At 40.0% G+C, this 19,490-nt stretch overlaps 1 protein-coding gene across 1 annotated transcript; it reads left to right on the top strand.

The window, feature by feature from the left end:
- Positions 1-7,762: 7,762 nt before the first annotated feature.
- LOC105046723 (pentatricopeptide repeat-containing protein At4g21065) lies at positions 7,763-9,918 on the top strand. Its single transcript, XM_010925405.3, has one exon. It carries the CDS (start codon positions 7,763-7,765, stop codon positions 9,641-9,643), a length of 1,881 nt encoding a protein of 626 aa, XP_010923707.1. The 3' UTR covers positions 9,644-9,918.
- The last annotated feature ends 9,572 nt before the right edge of the window (positions 9,919-19,490 follow it).

Raw genomic sequence — 19,490 nt, 5'->3', positions numbered from 1 at the left:
AGGCATTGATTGATCGGTTTGATGATGCTGGTTGTGGTTGGTTTTGAGGTATATTACTTATCTTCCACTTTCGAGAAGAGCTCAACATGGCTTTGATCAGCATTTCAATGACTCGCATCCTGCATATGTGATACTCGCATCTCAAATGGCATGGAAGGACGGCCTCCATAGACTCGTGTTTTGATCTCTAGTGATGCATGGCTTGGGAGCTCTGTCTGGGAGCTTGGAATGGGTCATTTGCCTCTACGAACTCCCATCCGATCTCTAGTGATGCATGGCCTACACTGGGAGATCAGAATGGCTCTAGTCGGCCTCAGGGACACATCTCAGTCTCTAGTGATGCATGACCTAAGAGCTTGGCTTGAGAGCTTAGCATGTCTCTGGTTGGCACTCTAGGAACCCTTGTCCTACATGTATATATGGTGTTCGCACTCCAATAGCATGGCAGGGCGGCTCCAGATATGCATCCCAGTGTCCAAGGATGCAGAGCTTGGAATGGCTCTGGTTGGTCTCCACAAACTTGTATCTTGATCTCCGAGGATGCATGACTGGAAAGCTCGATTTGAGGGCTTTGTGTGGGAGCTCAGCCTCCAAGGACTCATTCTCGATCTTCAAAGATGTGTGACCCAGGAGCTCGGCCTGGGAGTGCTTGGCATGGGACTTACATGCCGATCTTTAGGGATGCGTGACCTAAGAGCTTGATCTGAAAGCTTGGCATCCTAGGATCTACGGGGATGCACGATTAGAGAGCTTGGCTTGAGAGTTTGGAATGGCTTTCGTTTGCCTCCAGAGACTCACATCCCAATCTTTAGGGATATGCATATTGGAAGCTCAGTCTAATAGCTTGGCATGGGAGCTCGGCTTTCAAGGACTCGCATCTTAATCTCCAAAGATGTATGACTCGGCAGGTTGGTCTCTTGGCTGCATGTGACCCTAATTCACATGAAAAAAAAATCCTAAAAGCACCCCAAATATCCATTTAATTTTTTATGTTATGTTTCATTGCACATCACTCTAAATAAAACCTAAAATCCCATACATACATACATACATATGTGTATGAATGTATGCATGTATGAATGCATATATGTGTATATATATAACATATGTATATACATATATAAATGAAGAAAAATCGGGGATAAGACACGTGTGCCACTCTGCCGAACCCGCATTACTATCAGAATTGTTCATTTTTTTCCTCTTCCAATGGAGTCAATCATAGAGGGAGAGAGCAATTTCAAATTCTAAAGACATCGCATGTATGTGCAAATAATCAACTTTCTATCAGCGTCTTAGTCTTCTTTTCAAAAAGAGAACCCATGGTAGAGGAGGGCTGTCCCTTTTGACAGCAACCTCGACATGCACACTTCTAAACAAAAAGAGTAGGTAGAAAAACAAAAATGATGGGTGGGAACCTGTGGACTAGGGTCAATGCTTTTTGCTCAAGTGCAAAGCAAGTGCCCTCCATAGCCTAAGAAATAGGTGGAAAAGATGAACATCGAAGGATGCTTCAATTAACAGTGGATCCATGGATGCGATCTTAATTACTACGCCCTTTTGACTTTTGCCATCATATCAAATGGGTAAGGGCCATGTGAAGTTCTCGATTTTTTTGGTTCTTATCAATACAGCAAATGACATGTGCATAAAATAAGTACCTAGGCATACCTACGCACAATATCCTATCTTATATTATCGAATAAAATTTTGCTATATATTTTTTTGGATATATGACCAGATATCCTAAAAATTGGATGGGAAGTACGCCAAGCTTAGTGCATTCTCTATTCCAACACTTAGCAATGTCCAGTGGAAAGAAAAAGATTTTTTTAATTCTTAAGTCTAACTAAAAAAAGATGTATGACAACTAACTTCTTATTTCTAATTTAATCTAGCTTCAAATGGGATCTCATCACTATCTATCACATCAACATAAAGGCATACTTTTCTTTACCAAAAAAAAACATAAAGGCATGTCTTTTCTTTTATCCAACAATAATTAAGATTGCAACACCTATCTTTTTTTTTTTTCCCTTTTTGATTCCATTAGAAGACTCCTTTGAAACCATATGCTCCTCAAAGCACAGCATGCTCTGCAAACTTTCGAGGAATAGACACACACTTTGGAACCCTCTGGGTTACTCTTTAAGGAATGGACATGTGTCACACTCAGAAACTCTTTGGGCTATCCATATAGTGAGGCTAGGTTGAGAGGTCCACAATAGGATATTTTCACGCAAGTTTATATGATTTTTCACTTCTGAATTCCATGATGTATTGGTTCTTTGTGAGTTTCTTATTGATGGTTGTTTTTTTCTTTACCCTTAGGACCTTTGTCTCATGGTAGGGAGCCGGATCTTCAGAAAAATCCCTAGAGATCTGAAATTATTTGAGGAGAATTTTTAATTCCAGATCTAGTGGCTACTTCCTTAATATTAAATTTTTTAGATATGTTAGGTGCATTTTTCAATTGGACATATTTTATTTGGATTTTGTTGTTGATTGAGGTAAGAATCCATTTTTTCATGCTTACTTATATGAATGTATTTTTTTGACATATATGAAAGTAAATATTTAATTAATTATGCATAAAAAATATTATTATTTTCATATTTTATAATGTCAGTATGATGATGTTTGCAATCAAAAAAATTGAAACTTGCATAACTAGATGGTTGAATGTGGTGTTTTGGAATAACTATGTTTATTGTTGCCCTATCATATGTTTGAAATATGGTACTATGGTTGCCCTATCGCAGACTAGAAATGTGATATTATCATCATCCATCACAAGCTAGAAACCTGAATGTGAATAGTCTAAAGCCAAAATAACTAATTCTTGGTATGTACTCTTTAAATGTATGCATAGGCATAGGTTGTGGGCTGGTCTCAGTAATATTAATTACACCATTATAAGTTAAAAATATGGCATTATCATTATTTCATCACACGTTAAACATGTAACATTATCGCTGCCTCATCATAAGTTGAAAATAAGATATTATCATTATTTACCACCAACTCAAAATATGATACTATCATTGTCTCATCATAGGTAAAAGAAATAATTATGGTTTGCCCAAAACTAATTTCAAATTAAACCACTTTCATACACCGGTGTGATCTATTAAAATGGATCCTTGATGAAAAATTATAAATATGAATGAACTATTTAATTAATGTGAAGTTAGTAGTTTAATTATATTATTATTGATATATTGTCACCTATGTAGTGAGAGATAGAGGAAATCAAGTATTAGTTATTTTGAATATGCATTTGATGATAATGATATCTTTATATTATTCTAATTTTTAAATTTATTATCAAAAATTACTTTTAACTTTTGTCCAATACATGTCTTTGTCTATTTTTTAGGGGCTTGGGCCCGGGGGGGAGAGGTTGTCATGCCCTTCTTTTATTTCTCTTTTTAGAACTCCAAGTTACTTACAAACTCGCTAATGTTTGAAAAGAGAATTAATTTTGATACCTCTTAAGTGCTTAAAACTTGTGGCTAGATGATTCTATTATTTGATAATAGTACAAATTATTTATTATTTATAATAAATATGAATTATACATTCTCTAATATTATTGAGACTTTATATTGTTTTAAAGGCCTCGCATATTCTTCAGAGTTATGCCCATGAAATATGCACCCGTGTTACATGCCTGACTCAAGTAATGGAATAAGGATGTGATGTAGAGACAATGGTGGAAGTAAATTTATGATTAATATGAAGAAAATGGGATAGGCTACTTGACTAGATCTCATAGTGGGAGAGAGTTTTGAGAAAATGCACCAGTTAGATTTTTTTTTTCGACCGGAGGAGGGGGGGCGATTCTCCAATATTATTGAGACTTATATTTTTTTTAAGGACTCATATATTCTTTGAAGCTATGCCTATGAAATATGCACCCATGTTATATGCCTAACTCGAGTGATGGATTAAGGGTGTGATATTGAGATAAGGGTGGGAGTAAATTTATGGTTAGTATAAAAAAAGTATGGTAGGCTACTTGATTAGATCTCATGGTGGGAGAGAGCTTCGACAAAAGGCACCCATTAGGGTTTTTTTTTAATTAATTAATTTGTAACTTTGCTAGGCTCCAAGGATACCTTTAACAGACTTAAGGGTTGTCATTGGAATCCCAAAAATTTCTAAAAATATTTCATGGGACTAGACCTATTCATGGCTTGAATGGACTGCCTGGCCTGTTCAATCCTGTTGGGGCTTGGGTAAAGGTTTTAGGCCCATGGACTATGTTGGGCTTGGGCATTAAAGCCCAGCCTGAGCTTGCCCTAACCCTTTTTTCATAGTTTTCTTGTAATATTTCTTTATGTTTGATGTATTTTCAGATTTAATTGACAATGGTTGTGATTTTTGAACCTAATGGGATAAAAGATATGTTATTGGTAATATTTAATTACTTATTTTCAGTATTTTCTAAAGATTTTTAGGTAGGGGGGTGGTTGGGTTCTCACCGAGCTATTAGCTCTTGCCCTTCTTTTATTTCTCTTTTTAGAGCTCTAAGATACTTACAAACTCGCTAAGGTTTGGAGGGATAATTTTGATACCTCTTAAGTGCTCAGAACTTGTAGCTGGTAATTCTATTATTTGATAATAGTATAAATAATTTATTTTACTTATAATAAACATGAATTATATATTCTCCAATATTATTGATACTTATATTATTTTTAAGGATTTGTATATTCTTTGGAGCTATGCCCATGGAATATGCACCCATGTTATATGCCTAACTCGAGTGATGGATTAAGGGTGTGATATTGAGATAAGGGTGGGAGTAAATTTGTGGTTAGTATGAAAAAAATATGATAGGCTACTTGACTAGATCTCATGGTGGGAGAGAGCTTCGACAAAAGGCACCCATTAGGTTTTTTTTTTAAATTAGTTAATTTGTAACTTTGCTAGGCTCCAAGGATATCTTTAACGGACTTAAGGGTTGTCATTGGAATCCCAAAAATTTCTAAAAATATTTCATGGGACTAGACCTATTCATGGCTTGAATGGACTGCCTGGCCTGCCCAATCCTGTTGGGGCTTGGGTAAAGGTTTTAGGCCCATGGACTATGTTGGGCTTGGGCATTAAAGCCCAGTCTGAGCTTGCCTTAACCATTTTTTCATAGTTTTCTTGTAATATTTCTTTATGTTTGATGTATTTTCAGATTTAATTGACAATGGTTGTGATTTTTGAACCTAATGGGATAAAAGATATGTTATTGGTAATATTTAATTACTTATTTTCAGTATTTTCTAAAGATTTTTAGGTATTTTTATTTTGTTTAAAAAAGTCGAAAAAGAAGCCCGAGGTGGGGGCTAGCCTGTATGTCAAGGCCAAATCATTCCAGACATGCACCAACATGGACACTGGCACATTGCTTCCCTTTACTCTTCTTTATCTTGTAACAAATAATGCTGCTATTAAAATCTGAAACAAAATGAATTACAGACAGGTTTCTTCTAACCAAGTTCAGAATGCATAATTAAATTGACTTGGATCCATTTGCTTAACTCAAACCTTCCCCACCTAACCTGGCCCACTGTGTTTGAGGACCATAATGAGTTAACCTTTGTTGACACACTATTAGGTGGGTTTGATTTCCATTATTAACCTGTATCTTGTTGGGCTATGATGTCTAACTCAAATGGTACTAGATAGTCTATGCTCTTCTTAGGGAGGGTATCTACTCCCCTTGAGGCATCCAAATTTAAAATCCATACATTGATTATAATCTATATTGCTAAAAATATCTACAAATAAAAGAAAAATATATTTTAGTAGTCTCTAATCTAGGCATCAGGTGAATACAAAAGTGATTGGCAAAAATGATATGAGCCCTTGTTTTACCATGATTTAAGTATAAGTATCTATCAACTTCTAATCTATACATGTTTTAACATATGTGTATCATGACCAATAAGGTAGACTCCCTATTTAAATACTTTACAATGTAAAAATTATTCATATGTGTATCGATATGATGCATAGCTTAGAGAATATTTGAATATATGACTTTTTATTTTTGTGCATTTTAGTGATCCAGATCATGATCAATGTTGCAGATCTTTGATTTAGAAATTTTATTACCGATTTTGAAATTAGGAGAAGTAGATACCATATTCTCTTGAGAAGAGTATAATGCATCTCAAATGATAAAACTATATTTTCAAATGGATGTACTTCTTATCTGAAGAAAATGTGTCATTTGAGCTTGTTTTCTTGAGGTCCTTAAACTTGACTCAGGTGAGGACCGAAGGCTCAAATTAAAGTGCATATTGTAGAATCTGCTTGGTTTTATTTGTAGGACTTTGAGCTAATTGGTTGTCTATTAGACAACCTTCATTTATCATCAACTGAATTCAAGAATGATTTTTGATTTTCCTATTGTCAAGAATTGTGAAGAATGATTGATTTCAATCCATTATTTGTGCAAGTCTAAATCATTCGAGTGAATGAAGCAAATCTTGTAGCATAAAATGCATTAATATACATCTAATATATTAATATAGAACGTCAACATACAATTTGTATGAACATATAATGACTTTGTTGTGGGCAGACTGTGGGGGGACCTCCCTTAATAGTCCCACATCGGGCAACTCTGGTGTGTGCATGTGCTTAAGTAGTGCGGGCTTCCTCTTACCCCGTGAGGCGCCTTTTGCCCAAGAGAGGTAGAGAGGACAAAACCGTGATCTGTCGATCGCGTGCGGCCCGTATGGGCGGCGCCGTCGGGGAAAGCGGACAATACCTTGCGTAGTGGTGGAGAGGGGAAGGCTCCGTAACCTTAACACGTGCGCACAACAGTGGCGCGCCAGGTAGGGATAACCCGCCTCCTGTCGCTCAACACCTGCACCCTCCAGAATGTGGGGCATCTGTTGTGGGCAGGCTGTGGGGGGACCTCCCTTAATAGTCCCACATCGGGCAACTCTGGTGTGTGCATGTGCTTAAGTAGTGCGGGCTCCCTCTTATCCCGTGAGGCGCTTTTTGCCTAAGAGGGGTAGAGAGGACAAAACCGTGACCTGTCGATCGTGTGCGGCCCGTATGGGCGGCGCTGTCGGAGAAAGCGGACAATACCTTGCGTAGTGGTGGAGAGGGGAAGGCTCCGTAACCTTAACACGTGCGCACAACAGATTTGTTTCCATATCTTGTGCTTTGTGAAAGTAGTCAGTCGGAACTTTGTCTTTTACCCTAAACCTAGTTGAAAATAAAGCCCACAACATAAATAGATTAGAAACTTGATACCCATCTTATTTCCATATACATGTGCCTGAGAAGTTTCTACAATCTCATGTAACCACACTCGCTAAGCAATAACGAGATGAGGACACCCTATGCCCCAAAGACTTGTCTACGGTTATTTTTAAGTAGATCATATTTGAGTTCAAATTGCTTTTTAATCTTCAAGGCATTCATCCTTAGTTTGCACTTGAAATTCACCATAGACGCATTTAGTTCACAGAAAGAACTTTAAGAATGTGTTTTTTAAAAAATTGATTCTTAAAAAAAAAAATTAAATATAAACTATTTTTTTAATTTTTTTATATTTTTTTTTCTCTTTCTTTTTTGTTCCAAACCCAAAGGAGTCCTATGCGGCATTGCAGGCTCCAGGGACATTATTAAGTGGCTAATAATAAAAAAATATTCCTATTCCAAAATTTGCTGGTGCAGCAAGTTTAATACATGCAAAGCATATAAAGCCCATCATAGAACCACCCACCCCTACTTCAATGGCCAGATGCAACCCAAACCCCCCAACACCATACTAAATCCCTCGGCCTCCCTCCTAACCCAACTCCTCCCTCCATTCCTCACCAAAAGACACCCCACCCCTTCCTCCCTCACCACCTCTCCCCCACCCTCACCCGCCCCAAAACCCCCCACCCTCAAGCGGTGCATCGCCCTCCTCCAGACATGGAAATCCCTCCCAAAAATCAAGCAAATCCACGCCCACTCCATCCGCACCGGCGTCCCCCTCTCCGACCGGGCTTTCGGCAAACACCTCGTCTTCGCCCTCGTCTCCCTCTCCCCCTCCCCCCTCCCCTGCGCCGCCGCCGTCTTCTCCCAAATCCACCTTCCCGGCGTCTTCACCTACAACACCATGATCCGCGGCTACGCCGAGAGCGACAGCCCCGGCCCCGCCCTCCTCGTCCACCGCCAGATGCTCGCCGCCGCCATCCCCCCGGACACCCACACTTATCCTTTCCTCCTCAAGGCCTGCGCCAAGCTCATGGCTCTCCGAGAAGGCGAGAAGGTCCACTCCCTGTCCGTCAAGAACGGCCTCGAGACCTGTGTCTTCGTCCAGAACACCCTTGTCCATTTCTATGGTACCTGTGGCCTTTTTGAGAGCGCCTACAAGGTGTTCGAGGAAATGGACGAGAGAAACCTGGTCACCTGGAATTCTATCATTAATGGGTTCGCTACCAATGGAAGGCCCAATGAAGCGCTCACGCTCTTCAGAGAGATGAATCTGGAGGACAGCGGCGTCAAGCCGGATGGTTTTACTATGGTTAGCTTGCTCTGCGCCTGCGCCGAGCTCGGTGCCTTGGCACTCGGCCGGAGGGCGCATTTGTACTTGGTCAAAGTGGGGCTTTATGGGAACGTCCATGTGGAGAATGCGCTCATTGATCTCTATGCCAAGTGTGGGAGCATTGAGGAGGCTTACAGGGTTTTCGACGAGATGGCGTCGAAGACTGTTGTGTCGTGGACTTCATTGATTGTTGGCCTGGCGGTGAATGGGTTTGGCAAGGAGGCGCTCGAGCTTTTCAGTGCAATGGAGAGGGAGAGGCTGGTGCCGACCGAGATTACATTGGTCGGGGTCTTGTATGCTTGTAGCCATTGCGGGTTGGTCGACGAGGGGTTTAGATACTTCAATAGGATGAAGAATGAATACAACATAGTTCCGAAAATTGAGCATTATGGCTGCATGGTTGATCTCTTGGGAAGAGCTGGCTTGGTGGAGCAGGCGCATGATTATATCATGAACATGCCATTGGCGCCCAATGCCGTCGTGTGGAGGACATTGCTCGGAGCTTGTGCGATGCACAAGAGATTGGATCTTGGGAATGTTGCTTGGGCACGGCTTGTCGAGTTGGATCCAGGGCACAGTGGAGATTACGTGCTTCTGTCCAATCTCTATGCGGCTGTCGGCCGGTGGGGGGAAGTCCATAGGCTGAGAAGGAGCATGTTGAAGGGAGGTGTGAGGAAGATGCCCGGGCATAGCCTTGTGGAGTTGGGCAATCGTGTGCATGAATTTGTGATGGGCGATAGGTCGCATTCGCAGAGTGATGAGATATATGTGATGCTTGAAGAGATTGCAAACAAACTAAGATTAGAAGGATATGTGCCTCGCACGACCAATGTGTTGGCTGACATAGAGGAGGAGGAGAAGGAGACTGCATTGAACTACCACAGTGAGAGACTGGCCATAGCTTTTGCACTGCTTAACTCTGCTCCAGGGGTGCCAATTAGGATTGTCAAGAACTTGAGGGTGTGCGCAGATTGCCATTTGGTGACTAAACTTATATCAAAGGTTTACAATCGGGAGATTGTTGTGAGAGATCGGAGTCGATTCCACCATTTCAGAGATGGATCATGTTCTTGTAAGGATTATTGGTAGCTATAAAGCCAAAATTTTTTGAACATATAGCTACCAAGTTGATTACTTATTCCAGTGTCTTTACAAGACTATACTCAAAGCTTGCACCTTAGCAATAAACTCGAGTTCATGATTTCTGGTAGGGTGATAGCAGGCCATTGGGTGGATTGGGAGCAAATTCCATTTCTCAAAAAAAGGAGTTAATAACAAAACAGAAGGTGTATTTTCAGCATCTATTTGTGGCATTCAGTATATTATCATTAATTAAATAGTATTGAAGTACACTTTTCATTCAACTCAAGGATGGAACTTGTTGATGTAAATTCTCTTGCATTGCTGTTCTCTTTTCCCAGTTTCGAAGTGCAAGTTCTCCCCATACAAACAACAGCCTGCATGTAGTCTAAAGGATTTGAATAGGATGTAAGCATCAGCATCAGCATCAGTTTGAACCAAATTTTGGAACAAGGCGAACCTGAGATCTATATTCAGAGACCTGCCTATTGAATATGTAATTTTAGCCTGTAAGTTTAAACCATGGACTTGCCCAGCCCATTTCCATTGTCTGTTCAGAGGTTACCGGTTGACCACTCAATTGAAGAAGCCAGTTGAACACAAGCATCCCAAAATCCTATCCTAGAAAGGGAAGAGAAGATGCTAGTCAAGCGATGGGATTGAACTAGGGAAGGAAGTTCTCCTCTCCTTGGTGGTGTAAACGGGTCCAGAGGAATTCTTCTCCCAGGGTACCTAACGCTTTTTTTTTTTTTTTAAAGGGAAAATGTAACTCAAGGGAGAAGAACTAGAAAGGAAAGAGGGAGTACTCTGGCTCAAGGAAGAAGAATGAGAGACCGGGATGTTTGATTCGCAAGCAGAATGAGAATCAGAATGGATAGGGATCGAAATTGAAATAGCCAAACCTGTCGAAGCATCTGGTTTGTGACCGAAATTGGAAGTAGAATAGAAATTTGAATCTTTAAGGAGGAATAAGGATTGAGTTTTAAATAGCTTGGACCATTCCTATTTTGCTTCATAATCGGAATCAGAATGGGACTCCTTTTAATTAAATGGTTGGAATGGACATCATCCATTCTCATTTTTATTCCAGATTCCAACTTCCTCCAACCAAAAATCTCCTAAAAAGACAGATGAGCAATAGGATATCATACAAGGTTGGTTTTCTTTAGAAAAAAGAGGATTTTTATAGATTGATTCAAGTGGAAAATGAGCGGTATAGATCATGCAAGGTTGGTTTTCTTAAGAAAAAAAGAGGATTTTTGTAAATTGATTCAAGTATGTTACATGAGTCGGTTGAATTATCGGTACGTAGAGTTATAAAAAAATTCATGTTTTATTATTATCCTTGTTGGTGTGAGAATTCGTACTGCATCGGGACATTGGAGTGGACGGCGAAGTGGGCCTCCCGGAGGTGTGACCTGCATAGAAGTTCTGATCGAAGGTTGCTCTGGCGAGATTTCTCTGACACTCAAGTTAGAATTCTCGTTCAACAAATGGAAGAGCGTGAGAGGCAGAATAATGGCGTACCTCATTTGGGGTCCTCTTCAAGCCTCTTTTATGGGTGGAGGGTTGAAGTTTCAATTGACAAGTTGGTTGGCAAGATCCTGCTTAATCAGGGCACGATTTGCGCAGGGTGTGAAACTATCGCTTGAGATTTTTGGGATGCGGCAGTTGTGGTTGTCTTATCAGTTTCGTGATAGTTATCGTCTGGCAAATATTGAATTTTGAATTGAGTTGTGAATTAGGTGTCGTCGAGATGAGGGCTGGTCAGCGACGACTAAGCCCTCGTCTCGACGACTAAGAGTCGGTCGCCTTGGGCCGCATTTAGGTGAGAAAGTTAAGGGCCAAAGGCTTACTCCGAAGAGAGTGGTTAGTCGGCCTGATATAATTGGCCAACGACCATCTTCTGATTGGGCTGAGCTAGCTATTCAGACACACCGTTGATTCATTAGCTTGAGTTATTAGAGTTGGCTGATGAGGAAGTATCGACGATTATGCACAAGGATTGCCAAGCAGTAATCGGTAGGCTTTCGTTTGCTCAAGGCATGAAGCATCGATTAGATAGACATCGATGACTAGCTCGACAAAAGTCATAGGCGATCATGAGTCGACAAGGGCTTCAGTAGGCGGGCCCCTCAAGTTTGAACATCTTGGTCTAGGATAACTTTCAATTCAAGAATAATTTGGTACACATTACTGATTTACATATTTTACTCGAGGACGAGTAAAGTTCAAATTGGGGGATGTGATAAGTACTATAAACATGTTAATAAAAATATTAATTTATTAATTAATTTATCTTTATTTTTAAGAATTAATGCTTCTATTGATGTTTTGTAGGAAAGATGGTTGTCAATATAAAGAGCTCGATTCAAGAGTTAGAATGATTTAAATTTGGAGCAAATCAGATTTAAAATATATTCTAATTTGAGAGACAAAGATAAGCATAAATTCAAACTAAATTGGGCTCAAAATCAGCCCAAAATCAAGTCAAAATGGCTCAAACCTGAACCCAATTAGCCGATTGGTGCACGGTGAACTGACCGCTCGGTTCACGGATTCAATAGCATGGTCTATAGAATTTTTTATCAGTGCACAGTCGTGGTGCATGGAGCAGGCTGAGATTTTGCACTGACAGACGGTCCAGATTGGATTTCGGAGTTGATCGGACAGTCTTGGGAGTTGTCGGTTGAGAGAATAAATCAAAGAAGCTTCTGTTGTGCGATCCAATGGCCCAGCATGCTCCAAACTGAGATCCAACAGTTGAGGTTGATTCTGATGGTGAATAAAGTTCTAAAGCTTTCCTATATATTGATCAACGGGTGGGATTTGATTTGACATTTGATCCGACGGTTAGAATCGATGCCGATTGGGTTTAGGATGATTTGAACACAATTTCAGATTGTTTGATCAACATTCGATGGCTGGCAGGGATCTACAAGTTTAACAATGATTAAAAGTCCGATCTTAACTCAAATTGAGCCCAATTTTTATCTATAAAATCAAGAAACAGTGGAGAATTTATGAAGGATGGGAGCAGCAGCAAACAGATGGTAGAGAGCATCCATCTTCAACTTTTTATTCTCCTTTTATTTTAAAGCTTTTGTAAGGGATTTTGAGAGGGAAAAAGAGCGTGGTTGTCAGAGTTCTTCTTCTTCTTCCTTTCATGAAGATGATGCTTGCAGACACCATGTGTGGTTAAACTCTAAGTCTCCAAGAGAGTAGATGAGATTTTTTTTTAATATTTATATTTTAGTTTCTTTGTTATGCAATTAAGCTTGATTGTAATGATTTTTTTTCATGAATAAAATTGCTTTTTCATTACTTCAAGAATTGTACTTTTTGTTTAAACTATAATTTAGGTCTTTGAATATCCTATGGCTACGTAGAGACGAGTCATGATCTAAGAGTACAATTCATGTTTAACGAGATAGGCTATGATTGAGATATGATTATAGGATATTTTATTTATTTTTATGATTTGATTTTAGAATAATCTATGACTACATAGGGACAGATCAAAGTACTACGATTTGTATTCAGCGAGATAGGTTATAATTGGGGATCAATCATATTTTTACTAATTACTTGATAAAGAATTAACTTATATTTAAAAAAAATCGAATCGAAACCTTGAGATACCTTCTTTAATTGCTTGCTTGTTAATTGCAATTTCTGTTTAATTTAAACTTTTGCTTTCTTTTAACCAAATTTTCATTCTTTCTTATTTGCAATCTAATTTAAATTTTTAAAATTTTTACTTAAAAGTGAACATAACCCTATTGATCCCTGTGGATTCAATCTTAATTCACTACTATCTACATAGTTTTAAGTTAGTGATTTATTTTTGATGCCTACGACAGCAATCATTTGTCTATCTTTTTCAATCTTTTTTCACTATCAAGAAGCATCTATTTGTTAAGGACTGATGGTATTTCTCTTATCAGAGGAGGATTTCTCCTCTGATAAAGGGTGCTCCTACCTCCGTACATGGGTGGAAGGAGTAGTTTTTGTTTATGTCGAGTTCTCTTATAGATGATGACTTAATCTCTCAAGCTTTTCTCCCACAGGCGATGTCGAACCCTCTATCTTCTGGGGTAGGTCTCATGGCATGAAGATTTGTGAGCTCAGATCCGATGGTGAGGAGATCCATGATGGAGCTCCCAATGAAGTTTCAAAGGTCGGGGTTGGTCGTGGTTCGATGTAAAAATTTTTGTTGTCATTAGCTCGGAGTGATGACGTCTCTGTAGTCATGATAGATTATATGAATGTAATAATGACTACTTATCTTATTTTTCATTACTTTTTTCTTTCGCTTGGTAATGATATGGGCCGTTTCATACTTCGGACAAGGACTCATCGGTATTTTTCTTGCCAGATGTCCCATGTATTGATTGTGGTCGGTGTTTTGATGCTTTGTAACTCCTGATGCATTCAAGGTGAATTCGATTGGATTGGGTGACGATCGTGGGGAATGACGATTATTGCTCCTTTCGAATAAATTCTGGGAAGGAACATTAGGCCTGTAGGAGTGCGCCACATGGTGATGTTTCGGTCCATGAAGCACCACCTGAGTTGACTTTCAAGTTTGGGAAGTCATGCCATTTATGGCCTAGGGGGGGCAGCCACAGTATCAAAGCTATCGATTGGCGGTTAGCGTGGGTGCTTATGCTTATAAAAGGGACTAATGGCTAGTGAGAAATTCATCTGCCATCTTTTCTCCTATAGTACTTGCAAGAACTTCCTATTTCTTTTGTCACCATGATGCCTTTGAAAAAATCCATTAAGAACCTGATTAAGGAGAGGAGGGCCGCGAAAAAAAAGGCCCTTTCATTAAAAAAGGTGAAGAGGGAAGGGTCCAGCCAGTCTTCCTCGTCGTTTGTCCCATTGTCGCCGCCGCTTACCAAGGGTGAGGGTGCCCCCTCTACTGAGTGGATCCTTCATGTGGTCGGTGAGCATTGCATCCAGGACTATAAGGCCTTGACGGTGTTCGAGAAGGACGTTATCGGTATTGCCGCCACTGTCTTTGTCTTCGATTTTGAAGGTTGTAAGGTCCGCTTATGGTGGATGATGCCGCAGCTGGACCTCCACTACCTCCTCCCTGATAACAATGATAAGAAGGTAGGGGCCTTCTCTTCGGATGAGGATTGAGCTCCTCATCCTTTTTTCTTTTTTGGAGGGGGGGGGGGGGCGGTGTTAGAAGCATCATCTCTCGTAAATATTTTAATGAAAAGTTAGTTTACTCCTCACCATGTGTCATGTGTGTATGTTTGTTTTTGATTGGCAATCTTTCTTTCGTTAGGCCGATCATAAGCTGTCTCATTTTAAAGCTGATCAAAGGCTTCTTCAATCAGGCCGATCAGAGATTGTTTCATTTTAAAACTGATCAAAGGCTCCTTCAGTCAGGCCGATCAGAGGCCATCTTATTTTAAATCCGATCAAAAGCTCCTTTGATCGGATCGATCAGAGGTCGTCTCATTTTAAAGTCGATCAAAGACTTCTTCAATCAGACTAATCAAAGGTCGTATCATTTTAAAGCTGATCAAAAGTTCTTTTAGATGGGCCGATCAAAGGCCGTCTTGTTTTAATGATCGATTCATCTTATTTTAAAGCCAATCAAAGGCTCCTTCAGTTGGACCGATCAAAGACTGTCTCATTTTAAAGCCGATCAATAGCTCCTTCAGTCGGACTGATCAAAGACCATCATATTTTAAAGCCAATCAAAGGCTCTTTCAGATTTTTCGTGACTACAAGTTGACGAGCAAACAAAAAATCATAACTTTCAATGAATAGGAACTTTATTGAGGAGAGTTGTGTGATACATTGTTGGTAGTATATCCGAAGATTTTTCAAATTTTATGGTCAGGAGAGTGGGATTCAATCTAGTTGTTTCAGCCTGTAGATTTCTGATTTGATGACTTCATCTATCTGGTATGGGCCCTCCCAGTTTGGGGTTAGCTTGTCTCATTTTCTAGGTTAAGAAACTTCTGTCCTGCATAGGACTAGGTCGCTGACCTTGAAAATCTTGTTCCAAACTCTGAAGTTGTAGTATCGAATAACTTTGTGCTAGTAGGTTGCTATTCGGACATGCACTTTTTCTCAAATTTTTTTGAAAAGGTCTAAGTTAGTGCGCAGCCTCTCCGAGTTGGTCTGCTCATCATAGTTCTTAACTCGTATCGATGGGATCCCAATCTCAATAGGGACTACTACCATCCCAAAAGCCAAAAAGGAGTTTCTCCTATTAGAACTCTTGACGTCATCCGGTATGTCCAAAGCATATGGTGGAGCTCATCGGCCCAGGATCCTTTGGCTCTATCTAACCTTGTTTTTAGACCTTGTAGGATAGTCCGATTTGTTATCTCAACTTCACCATTAGCCTGAGGATGGGCGATAGAAGTAAGATGATGTGAGATCCTATGCTCTTCACAGAATTCTTCGAACTTAGCTCCTATGAACTGACGTTTGTTGTTGGTGATCAGTGCTCGAGATAGACTGAACCGATATATGATTGATTTTCAGATAAAGTCTATCATTCTTGCTTCTGTGATGCAGACCAGTGATTTGACTTCTATCTATTTAGTAAAGTAATTTACAACGATGAGCAGACACTTGCATTGACCTGAGGCCTATGGGAAGGGGCCGAGGATATCCATCCCCCATTACTCAAAAGGCCAAGGGACGCAAATGGGGATGATAGGCACTGTGGGTAGTCATTGTATATTGGAGTTCTTTTGGAATTTATCACACCACATGACATAGGTCTTGGAGTCCTTTTGCATCGTCGGCCAATGGTAGCCCTGTCGAAGGAGTTTATAAGCCAATATTCTCCTTTTTATGTGATTCCCACAAATACCTTCATGCACCTCCTTGAGTGCGTATAGTCAGCTTCAGATGGTCGTAGGCATTTAAGAAGAGATAGTGAATAAAACCTCTTATATAGTTTTTTTTTATGAAGAAAATATCTGAACAACTGATACTTTATCTTTCGAGCTTCTTTTCGATCTATGAGTAGCGCCCCATCTTTAAGATAACTGATAAGTGGGTCAATTCAGGAAAATTTCTTGTTTATTTGTATTAGGGTCGTCGACTCTTCAATACTTGATCAGCTCATCACTTCAAAGAAAATTTTCTTGGATAACTCAGATGGTGTCGATGTCACTAGTTTAGACAATAGGTCGGTCGTAAAGTTCTCCGATCTAGATATCTGTTGGATTTTAAATTTGTTAAACACAGATGCTAGGTCTCTGATTTTGTGGAGATATTTTACCATATTCTCTCCTCGAGCCTCATAATTGCTTTGAATTTGTTTGACGACCAGCTCGGAGTCACTGTAAGCCTTTAAGTTTTATATCTCTCGTTCTCTGGCTATTCAGAGTTTTGCAACTAAGACTTCATATTTAGCTTCATTATTAGTTACTAAAAATTTGAAATACAAGGCATACTCGACTACTGTTCCTTCTGAACTCGAGAGGATCAATCCTACCTCGGATCTCATGAAGTTGGATGAGCCGTCCATGTACATCACCTAGGAATCATTATTAGTTTCTGAAGGGCTTTCATCGGTCAAGGCATGTGGCTCCACTTCTTCCTACTCAATTGGCTCGTCAAGAATGGTGCACTTGGCCACAAAGTCGATTAAGACTCGAGCTTTAATAAATGGTCGAGGCTGGTACTGAATGTCCAACTTAGAAAGCTCAATCACCGATTTTGCAATTTGTCCGGACATGTTTGGGTGATAAAGGATATTTTTTATCGATTGTCTATCAGGAGAACGATGGTATGAGCTTGAAAGTAAGATCGGAGCTTTTGAGCCGCAATAAGGGGAGCATAAGCCAGTTTCTCCAACTTCGAGTATCGAGTCTTCGCATCTCTGAGGGTTCGGTTGATATAATAGATTGGCTTTTGGATCTTACTTTGCTTTTGTACCAACACTGCACTCATAACGACAGGCGAAACTACAAAGTGTAAAAATAATTCTTCATCAAGATCAGGCTTATCAAGCAGCAGAGCGAAACTAAGATAGTCTTTGAGGTCGGCGAAAGCTTTTTGATACTCCTTGATCCACTGAAAGTTCTTTGGTTGCTTCAACACTAGGAAAAAGGGCAAGCATCATTCAGTCGATCGTGAGACAAATTGGTTCAAAGTAGCAACCCTTGCTGTAAGGCATTGCACCTCATTGATCGTCCTCGATGGAGTTATCTCCTGCATAGTTTTGATCTTCTCCAAATTAACTTCTATTCCTCGGTTGGATACTATAAAGTCCAAAAATCTTTTAGAAGTCACTCCGAAAGCACACTTGGTTGGGTTCAACTTCATCTTATACTTTCGTAGGGTAGCGAAGGCTTCTTCAAGGTTGTCAATGTGGGTTCTTATGGATTTGTTTTTGACAAGCATGTCATTCACATATATTTTTATATTCAACCCAATCTGATCTTTGAAGACTTTGTTCACAAGGCATTGATAAGTCGTGCCTACATTTTTTAGATCAAAAGGCATGATCCTGTAATGGAAGAGACCTCGGTTAGTGATAAAAGATGTTTTATCCTCATCCTTAGGTACTATTTGAATTTGGTTATAGTCAAAGAAGGCATCCATGAAGGATAAGAGTTCATGACCTGATGTGGCATCGACTAACTGATCAATCATCGATAGGATATAGCTATCTTTTGGACAAACCTTGTTCAGGTCGATGAGTCGATGCGATTCATCATTTTTATTGCCTTCTTCACCATGACCACATTTGCTATCTACTCAAGATAGGTCGTCTCTTTGATGAAACCCATTTGGAGTAGCTTGTCTATCTCTTCAGCTATCGCCTTTTGTCGCTCAGGTGCAAAACTTCTCTTTTTTTGCTTGAAGGGACAGTGGTTTGGGCTCACATTCAATCGATACATGATCATTGAGGGATTAATCTCCGACATATCTGCTAGCATTCGGGCATCCGAATTTTTTTGTAAGAAGGAGGTTAGCTGGTCTTTCATTACCTGATACAGATTAGACCCGATCTGGACCATATGCTCCTGGTTTTCATCCACCAAGAAAACTGAAATGAGGTCCTTAACAAGTTCCCCATGTTCCTCGACCAGCTCATTACGGATGTCGAGTCCTTCAACCAAATATGACTCAACAGGGTGAGCTTCTTAAAAAGTGATGTTGTAGCAATGACACGCCAAGTCTTGATCTTTATGAACTTCTTCGACTCCATGCATCGTTGAAAATTTTACTTTCACATGTTATGTAGAGACGATGGCCCAGAGTACATTCAGGCCTGATCGGTCGAGGATGGCATTGTAAGTCAAAGGTGCTCGGACGATCAGAAAGTCAATTTGGGTGGTGGACTAGATAGAAAATCGGCCAGCCTTCATAGGCAGCGTGATGACTCCTTCCATGGAGATGGTGTCTTCAATAAATCCGACAAGTGGGGAGTCATCCTTCCCAACCGATTAGTAGGTATTCCCATATTCGAGAAGGTATCATAAAATAAGGCATCGGTAGAGCTTACATTATCAATCAGGACACAGTATACGTCATATTTAAAAATGATTCTTTGGGCGTCTTCTTCTGTGAAGGTTATCAATTCTCTAATTCTCCACTTTTTCATCACTTCCTCGCCTTCGTCGGTTCCTCCACCGCAATGCCCCCTAGTGATGGTGTTTATTACGCCAACTGCGGGTTGATCTTCCTGCGGTCCTGCTCATTATGGTTGCTCCATCGATCGAGGGGATCTCTACCACTCTTCCCGCTGCTCCCTCCTTCATCTGATGAACTGATCAAGACGACCACATCTAATGAAATCTTCGATCTCATCTTGGAGTTGAATATACTTCTTCGTATCGTGATCGTGATCTCGATAGTA

The sequence above is a fragment of the Elaeis guineensis genome, chromosome 6 (genome assembly GCF_000442705.2).
Source record: "Elaeis guineensis isolate ETL-2024a chromosome 6, EG11, whole genome shotgun sequence".
In the NCBI taxonomy this organism is placed as follows: domain Eukaryota; kingdom Viridiplantae; phylum Streptophyta; class Magnoliopsida; order Arecales; family Arecaceae; genus Elaeis; species Elaeis guineensis.
Note: the sequence above shows the minus strand (reverse complement) of the source record. Positions and strands in the feature narration are given on the sequence as shown.

What these genes read in the sequence shown, in the direction of transcription:
- LOC105046723 (XM_010925405.3), top strand. Translation starts at nt 7,763, where the DNA reads ATGCAACCCAAACCCCCCAACACCATACTAAATCCCTCGGCCTCCCTC.